The 9,605-nt window shown below is 39.3% G+C and overlaps 1 protein-coding gene across 2 annotated transcripts in view; it reads right to left on the reverse strand.

The window, feature by feature from the left end:
* Window positions 1-1,314: 1,314 nt before the first annotated feature.
* Window positions 1,315-9,605, reverse strand: part of BTBD1 (BTB domain containing 1) — a 56,327-nt gene continuing 48,036 nt past the window's right edge. Inside the window, exons 6-8 of one of the 2 annotated variants that reach the window (XM_017894879.1) lie at window positions 7,060-7,147; window positions 3,568-3,714; window positions 1,315-3,088 (exon numbers count right to left, since the gene is read on the reverse strand). In XM_017894879.1, the coding sequence (XP_017750368.1) occupies window positions 2,930-3,088; window positions 3,568-3,714; window positions 7,060-7,147 (394 nt within the window). In that variant the 3' untranslated portion in view covers window positions 1,315-2,929. Of the gene's footprint in view, window positions 3,089-3,567; window positions 3,715-7,059; window positions 7,148-9,605 lie in introns of those variants that run through there. The other variant, XM_017894880.1, reaches the window with a different exon arrangement.

The following is a 9,605-nucleotide window of genomic DNA, read 5'->3' on the forward strand; positions in this document are numbered from 1 at the left end:
TATCGTCAAAAAAAAAAAAAAAAAAAAAAAAAAAAAAAAAAAAAAAAAAAAAAAAAAACTATAGATACTACTGTCAACACTCTGATAATGCAAGGAATCTCAATTTGTTGGGTAGATACTGGAATATCACACTTTCTTAAAGTATATTTTATAGTAAAAGTATCTTTTTGGGTCTCACTGCAAAGTTTGAGAATGGTGACATGTTATTTTTGAACCCTGCAAAATATTTTCTCAACTCTGTAAATGGGTTTAAATTCCACCTCCCACCACTTGATAAACTTTTTCCTGCCCCAACAGGGTCTTGCTTTATCACCCAGGCTGGAGTGCAGTGGTGCTATCATAATTCACTGTAATCTTGACCCCTGGGCTCAACCAATCCTCCCCTCAACCTCCCAAGCAGCTACAACTATAGGCACATGCCACCACAACCCAGCTAATTTTCTTATTTTTCAGAGACAGGGTCTATGTTGCCCAGGCTGGTCTTGAACTCGTGGCCTCAAGTGATCCTTCTGTCTCAGCCTCTCAAAGTGCTGGGATTACAGATGTGAGCCACCATGCCCAGCCTAGCTGACCTTTTAATTTGCCTGTGAAATGGGTACTTACCTCATACTGATGCTGTGAGAAACAAGAAAGAATGTAGTAAAGTACTTACTGCAGAGCCTAGTACGTAGTAGTCACTTGGGTAGTTATTATTAATAAACAGCTGTAAGATGATAGTCACACTCTAACAGTAAATAAGATTATTTATTGGATTCTCCCACATTCTTCATCCTCCACCTCCTGAGATTAGAACAGGGGAGAAAAACCTGAGACCACAAGAAGTGATCAAGAAACAAAAGACAGTGGCAGTTATCGCTGTAGTTCCTATGAACTGCTTTAAGTCAGCAGTGAGGTATTTGTATTTTGTATTGCATTACTCCCATAAAGTTAAACCTCAATTAACTAGAACCTCTGTTCCAAAATGGTGTTTACAGCCAGGCGTGGTGGCTCATGCCTGTAATCCCAGCACTCTGAAAGGCCAAGGAGGCTGAGGTCAGTTCGAGACCACCCTGGCCAACATAGTGAAGCCCCATCCCTACTAAAAATACAAAAGTTAGCTGGGCATGGTGGTGGGCGCCTGTAATCCCGGCTACTCTGGAGGCTGAGGCTGCAGAATTGCTTGAATCCAGGAGGTGGAGGATGCAGTGAGCCGAGATCACACCACTGCCCTCCAGCACGGCAACAGAGTGAGACTCCATCTCAAAAAACAAACAAAAAATCAAAATGCTGTTTATATTCACTTTTAGAAGAAAAATGCAAATGACAAAAAAGGGTTACATATATATATTTATTTTAAAAAATTCCAGGGGATGTCCCAAAGTTAGTAAACAGTTCTGTTTCTTGTCCTTTCTATGGCTGATGCAGTTTCAATTGTTCAGTTCAACAGAAAGGTCATTTGAAAGGTCTCCACCATCAAGAAACACTAACTCATCTCTGGCATATCATATTTTTTAAGGCAGAAGTATTTTGTATAATGGTTACTACAGAGTGTTTACTGGTTAATTTTTAGTGAACCAGAACCACACATCCCATAGATATTCCATTTAACTGAGGTTTATATCCATAAGAGCATTACCACAGAAAAATTTCCCTTTAGCAATTTCAAGAGACCTCAGCCACCAATATACCTACCTTCTTGACAATATAAAGTGAAATATTGCTTTAGATGAAAAGTTTTTATATATTATTTAGAAAAAATTAAATTGATACTTAAAAGAATTTTGATTTTTAATCACCTTCCACAACGATTTGATATACCTTAAACTCCACTTACATTTTTTATAAGAGAATCACTTTCAAGGGAAAAAATGAATCTTACTATATTTTTAAAATCTGCTTTATAAAAAAGCATATAAATGTCAATCTGCCAGATATACTTCCTATCCCCAACACAGCTGTAACAGTGACTGATAGGGTCATGACCATGAAACAAATTTTACTTCCTAGATAGAAATGTGTAGGTGGCAGAAAGTGTATTTTTCAGCAGGAGTGATTCTGTTGGATCTCTTTACAATATCAGAGCAGTTGTTAGAAATGTTAGTATTTTATTTGGTTTCTTGCTGTGCAGGATTTTGACAATGTTGAAGTGATATCTGTTCACCCAGTTGTCATCACCGTCATTGTCTCAGTCTTGGGAACCATCAGCAGTGTCCCCCACACAGAGAGACAGGTATAGTGGTGCAGTTTAGTGACAGAGAATCCAGTCTTAGATCCTGTTTATATCACATTTTTGTGAATTTACACAAAATTCCATTTATAGCTTTAAAACTGTACTACATAACACATTACTACTACAAAATATCCTTCTCTGTAAATGCACTGAAAATTTTCTTGGGCATTTTACTAGGCCTTTTTTTTAGCATTATTACAAATGCTAACAACTAGATATTTCAAACCCCCAAATATAAAGTCAGCTTCTTAATTTTCTGAAATTTAGTTAATATGAATTCTGTAGGAATACTGACCCATCTCTTTTCATCCAACCTTCAAAACAGTTAATTAAGCCTATTTGCCCATCTCACTTAACCTTCAAAATAGTTAAAAACAAACCCAAACTAGCTATATATAACAAGAATCTTTCAATTTCCAAACCATTGAAAGACCCTGTCAGCCAATCTATGAAATTATACAAGTTGAAGCTGAAAAAGCTGTGCTTTTTTTTAAAACTACTAAACCCAGTTCTTTTCTCCTAAAGTTGTAAGAAAATGGAAAATCTGTTTTTAAATCATGCAAAGATTTAAATAAACATTTTTCTATCTCCTCGAAGAAACTGTTTCTTATCTTACGATTATAAATATTCGTAACACTCAAACTACTTTTTTGTGGCCATTTATGTTTTTGACACTAGATTGTATGGTACTATTTTGCCAAGATGTAGTATAATGCTAAATTATGTATAAAATATGATTTCTGGAATTTGTCCATCTTCTATTGAAGTGCCATTATTATTGCCTGGGGAACTAAAAAAGAAAAAAACAGTCTTGCTTGCAGCAGGTGTCTCATGCACTACTTTCTTCAATCCTTTCGTGCCATAGTGGGAATCTGGACCCTAAATGAGAACAAAAGGTTCCTTAGTAATTTTCATTTAATAAGCACTCAGTTTAATGTGGTGTTTTAATTAGATTAATGTTCTATTACATTACACTATCACTCCTATATAAAATTTTGTGATGTCATTTAGAGAAAATGAAGTTTTACCAAAAAAACTAATTAATGAATAAAATACTGAATGTAGAGCCCAGCTATTACAGAATAGTGAAAAGATTTTTTAAAAATTACTTTTATTTTCTGCCAAACATTCAACTGCTTACTGAAATAAAGGGCTACTTCTTAGGAAGACCTATTTCCTTCAGAACAGAGCTGTGGGGAGAAGCACTTCTTTTCGGAAGACAGTGGAATATTTTAGGTACCAGCTTCTTTTCCCCGCTCTTTATAAATGGCTCAGCTGTCAGTGACTCCCAGCTTCTAAAACACACTTTCTGCAACATTCATGAGGAAACCATCTGGAACATCGTGCATGATTCTTACTTTGAGTGTTGCACATGCTGTGTAGCACACATTGGGCAGGATCTCTATGGGTTCCTTGAACATGACCCTGAACGTGTTAGCCGTCCCATCACAACTAAAGCCGGTATCATTCTGTCCCAGAGTTTGTTTTTTCTCATATTCAATGATCTGTAATTTTTAAGAGACAAGTTACATTTAAGTTAAACCAAATGAAGCAAACTACAGAAAATAGTATGAAGCCCTTAGGCATCTGTGTGTGTGTGTGTGTGTGTGTGTGTTTTAAACAAACTCTCACTCTGTTGCCCGGTCTGGAGTGCAGTGGTGGGATCTCGGCTCACTGAAACCTCCACTTCCCAGGTTGAAGCAATTTTCGTGCCTCAGCCTCCTGAGTAGCTGGGATTACAGGTGTGCACCACCACACCTGGCTAATTTTTTTTGTATTTTTAGTAGAGACAGGGTTTCACCATGTTGGCCAGTCTGGTCTCCAACTCCTGGTCTCAAGTGATCTGCCCACCCCAGCCTCCCAAAGTGCTGGAATTACAGTCTTGAGCCACTGCACCCAGCCCTAATTTTTCATTTTTTTGTGTGTGGCGATGGGATCATGTTCTGTTGCCCAAACGGTTTCTATTATTTTACTCATAGTATTTATACTTCATCTTTTTTTTAAATTATATTTTATGTTCTAGGGTGCATATGCACAACGTGCAGGTTTGTTACATATGAATACACGTGCCATGTTGGTGTGCTGCACCCATTAACTCATCATTTACATTAGGTATATCTCCTAATGCTATCCCTCACCCCTCCCCCACCCCACAACAGGCCCTGGGGTGTGATGTTCCCCTTCCTGTGTCCAAGTGTTCTCACTGTTCAATTCCCACCTATGAGTGAGAACATGCAGTGTTTGGTTTTCTGTTCTTGCCATAGTTTGCTGAGAATGATGGTTTCCAGCTGCATGCATGTCCCTACAAAGGACATGAACTCATCATTTTTTATGGCTGCATAGTATTCCATGGTGTATATGTGCCTCTTAATCCAGTCTGTCATTGATGGACATCTGGGTTGGTTCCAAGTCTTTGCTATTGTGAATAGTGCCGCAATAAACATATGTGTGCATGTGTCTTTATAGCAACATGATTTATAATGCTTTGGGTATATACCCAGTAATGGGATGGCTGGTACACTTCATCATTTTAATGTACCTATAATCCTGATGCCCTCCCTCAGTTTGTACACAAGGAGTCTGGTCTGGTGTCTTTTTTTTTTTTTTTTTTTTTTTTGAGATGGAGTCTCACTCTGTAGCCCAGGCTGGAAGGCAGTGGTGTGATCTTGGCTCACTGCAATGTCTGCCTCCCGGGTCCCGGTTCAAGCAATTCTCCTGTCTGAGTCTCCCAAGTAGCTGGGATTACAGGCATGCACCACCATGGCCAGCTAATTTTTTTGTATTTTTAGGAGAGACGGGGTTTCACCATGTTGGCCAGGCTGGTCTCAAACTCCTGACCTCATGATCCACTCTCCTTGGCCTCCCAAAGTGCTGGAATTACAGGTGTGAGCCACTGCACCTGGCCGAGTCTGGTGACTTCTGTAATACATAATGTAAGAGTGAAGTTCCACAATCAGCGGCTGACAGTGGGGAACTTGTGCCTTCCTGGACCTGCCGATTATCCAGCTTGCTTAAGTGAGTTCATGGGGTCTACTGAATAGGACCTTAACAATACGTTAAAAAAGTATATAAAGTACAATGGGGAGTGATTGTGAAAATCTTTTATATCCTTCAGAGGTTTGCTAAGGTCTTTCTGTACTTAAAAACATGGAAACAAAATTTTCTAACCTATTAAAAAATCTTTCAAATAATTTCAGTGAGTTTAAAATTTATTTATTAAAATATTAATATAACTTTCTGGCTGGGCACAGTGGCTCACACCTGTAATCCCAGCACTTTGGGAAGCCTAGGTGGGCAGACACCTGAGGTCAGGGGTTCGAGACCAGCCTTGCCAACATGGTGAAACCCCGTCTCTACTAAAACTACAAAAATCAGCTGGGTATGGTGGCGCGTGATTGTAATTCCAGCTACTTGGGAGGCTGAGGCACAGTAATCGCTTGAACTTGGGAGGCAGAGGTTGCAGTGTGCAGAGATCGTGCCATTGCATTCCAGCCTGGGTGATAGAGAGACTCTGCTTAAAAAAAAAAAATAGCCTTCTAATTGGTTTATAAGCACAACAAACTGACATGAATGATGTAAATTTAGCAGCTGAATTTCACAATAAACCTTAGTGTACAAGCATTGGAAAATAAGTAGAATGATTCTGTTGGCACAGCCAATAACGCAATTCTTCCTTTTGGAGGATGGTATCTTCTTTCTGAGGTAGTATGGTATCTTTTTTGACTGTCATCAAGCCAGATGTTTGAACTGTTGTATCACAAAATATAAAACCAGTATTTTGAAAACTAACAATGCACTTTGATCACAAAGTTAACCAAAGTTTTTTTATTAAAGATAATATATTAATAACATTTTAGAGATGGTGGGTTCTTGTTGATAAACAAAAATGTGAAACATTTGTCTACTTTCTCATATTTTTCATGTTTCAGTTTATACATAAAATATACATACAGTATTGCATATATATAAGTTGGTAAGTAAAAATACAATATGGATGTGTTTTCAAAAATAATTTTACTAATCGGGGTATGCAGTCAAAAGTGTAAAGAACACTGGTTTATTAATAAGGAAAGGGAGGAGACAGGTATTTTAACTTTCCTCCAGATCAGGGAGTAGCGCCCTATCTGAAAGAACTGAGGTGGAGAAAGCCTAAAGAATGAAGCAGGGGCCTAATGCCTGTAATCCCAATGCCTTGGGAGGCCAAGGCAGGAAGATCACTTGGGCCCTGGCGTTCAAGACCACTCTGGGCAATATGGCGAGACAAACAAACAAACAAAAAAACAAAGAAAAATTAGTTGGGCGAGGTGGCACATGCCTCTGGTCCTAGCTACTTGGGAGGCTGAAGTGGGAGGATTTCTTGAGCCTGGGTGATTGAGGCTACAGTGAGCTATGATCGCACCACTGCTCTTCAGCCTGGGCGACAAAGTGAGACCCTGTCTCAAAAAAAAGTAACCAAGAATAAAGTAGGGTCTGCTCAGCCCCTCGGGAAGTCACAGGATGCTCATACCAGTTACAAGAAATTTAGTTTCAGTCCTAGAGTTGAAAGAGCCATGAAAAAGGCAGGAGGGTGTTTTAAGACTGCAGAGCAGGAAGTATTAATAGAAGGGATTCCTGGACAAAGAAGACCTTCTTATATGCTAATGCTTTTGTGAAGGACCCCAATTTTCTGCAACCAGACTTTTTAGATCAATTCTAAAACAGAACTCTCTATGCTTACAATGCTACTGAGAGGCCTTCCGATTCCTTTGACAATTATATTGAAATTTGGATTCTGTCAAAACAATATCTTATTGTAAAGTTACCTATTTGTTTTATTTTAAGATGATATATGGTGGGGGAGGAAACTGTACCTGTATATTCACTTGATAATCTGTAGGGCCATGAATAGATCCATATAAGCCAAATCCAACTATAGAGATCCTTCTATTAACTGTGAACCTGAGAGAAAGAAGCCAAAAATAAAATAACATAATTAATCCCATGTGTTCATATTCTGAAGGGTTATACATTTTTTTAAGTGTAACCTGGAGGAAAACAAATTAGATATCCTTGGAAATGTCATCTGTTTGCTTACCAAAAGCTTTCTAGAGTAGATTTGAACTTAACAGGGACCTAAAAATTGGTTTTGTAAAAGAATTTAACCTAAATATCCACTTTTGTTGTAATGACAATTTTAGTGCTATATGAGTCCAAATATTTGTACATATTTTTCATGAACGCAGACCTATCAGCCATTAGGACTGAAGCCCAGCATCTCAAACTATAACAATTATCAATTCAATAAATACTTACTAAGGGCCTATCATATTTAGGTACTAGGCCTGGCACTGCAGAAGTAATGGTCAACAAGACAGTTTCTACCTGCATTGTGCTTACAGTCTAATGGAGGACACTGATAATACAAGAAACGAATAAATAAATAATTACAAATTGTAACAAGAGCTGTGAAGGGAGCAGGCTACTCTAATAGAATACTGGTGGCAAAAGGCTGGGACAGGACTCGAATGCAGTTTACTAACTAGAATAATTAGCAAGTCCAGTTTGGTCATAATAGTTAAGAAATACTGACCCATCTTACTCCATTTTGTGAATGTATAAAAACTGATATTAAATACATATGGAACTGAGGCCTGGTGTGGTGGCTCACACTGCAATCCTGGCACTTTGGGAGACTGAGGCAGGTGGATCACCTGAGGTCAGCAGTTTGAGATCAGCCTGGCCAACATGGCAAAACCCCATCTCCACTAAAAATATAACAATTAGCCAGGCGTGGTAGCAGGCACCTGTAATCCCAGCTACTTGAGAGGCTGAGGCAGGAGAATCATTTGAACGTGGGAGATGGAAGTTGCAGGCGACCCTGCAGTCCATCCTGGGTGACACAGCGAGACTCCTTCTCAAATAATAATAATAATAATAATAATAATAATAATAATGAACTAAAAGCCTATAAAATCTGACATAATTATAATGTCTTACATTACAAAATAACATTGAGTAATTCTCAACATTTTCAGCAACAACCTCAATTATTAGTAATACTACTAGCACATCAATACCACTTCATGAGTACTTCCTAGTGTGCCAGGCACTGAACTTCAGTTCTTTACAGAATTATTTCCTTCAGTCATCATAACAGCCCTATAAGCTAGATAACAGTACTATTTTAAACATCTGGTACAGTAAGATCACCTTAAACACTTACAAACATGGAATTTTTTTTAAAGAGATGGAGTCTTGCTCTATTGCTGAGGCTGGAGTACAGTGGTATAATCATGGCTCACCACAGGCTTGAACTCCTGGGCTCAAGTGATCCCTCCACCTCAGCCTCCCAAGTAGCTGGGCTGCAGACACACACCACCATTCCTGGCTAGTTAAATTTTTTTTTTTTTTTTAACAGATGGAGTCTCATTAAGTTGCCCAGGCTGGTCTAGAACTGGTCTTAGATGATCTTCCCAACTCATTGTCCTGAGTTGCTGGGATTATATGCATGAGCTACCCACTCCTGGCTCTAACATATGTTATTTATAATTTTTATTATAAAAAAGCAGGCCAGGCACAGTGCCTCATGCCTGTAATCCCAGCACTTTGGGAGGTCGAGGCGGGTGTATCACCTGAGATCAGGAGTTCGAGACCAGCCCAGCCAACATGGTGCAGCCTCATCTCTACTAAAAATACAAAATTAGCCAGGCGTGGTGGCACACGCCTGTAATCCCAGCTACTCGGGAGGCTGAAGCAGGAGAATTGCTTAGAACCCAGGAGGCGGAGGTTGCAGTGAGCCGAGATGGTGCCAGCCTGGGCGACAAAGCAAGACTCCGTCTCAAAAAAAAAAAAAAAAAAAAAAGGCCAGGCACAGTGGCTCATGCCTGTAATCCCAGCACTTTGGGAGGCTAATGGGGATGGATCATGAGGTCAGGGACTCGAGACCATTCTGGCCAACATGGTGAAACCCTGTCTCTACTAAAAATAGAAAAATTAACTGAGTGTGGTGGTGTGTGCCGTAGTCCCAGCTACTCAAGAGGCTGAAGCAGGAGAATCGCTTGAACCTGGAGGCAGGGGCTGCAGTGAGCCAAGATCGCACCACTGCACTCCAGCCTGGGCAACTCAGTTTCCCTGTCGTGGGGCGGGGGGAGGGGGGAGGGATAGCATTAGGATGCCTAATGTAAATGACAAGTTAATGGGTGCAGCACACCAACATGGCACATGTATACATATGTAACAAACCTGCACATTGTGCACATGTACCCTAGAACTTAAAGTATTAAAAATAAATAATAAACAAATAATAATATATCCTGCTTTAAAAAACAGAAAATGCAGCTAAATAAGAGGAAAATTTAAAAGTATCCATAAATCCAGAGATAGCCCTTGCAAACCCTTTACATTTTTTAATCCCTTA

The sequence above is a fragment of the Rhinopithecus bieti genome, unplaced genomic scaffold (genome assembly GCF_001698545.2).
Source record: "Rhinopithecus bieti isolate Rb0 unplaced genomic scaffold, ASM169854v2 scaffold_26298, whole genome shotgun sequence".
NCBI lineage: Eukaryota > Metazoa > Chordata > Mammalia > Primates > Cercopithecidae > Rhinopithecus > Rhinopithecus bieti.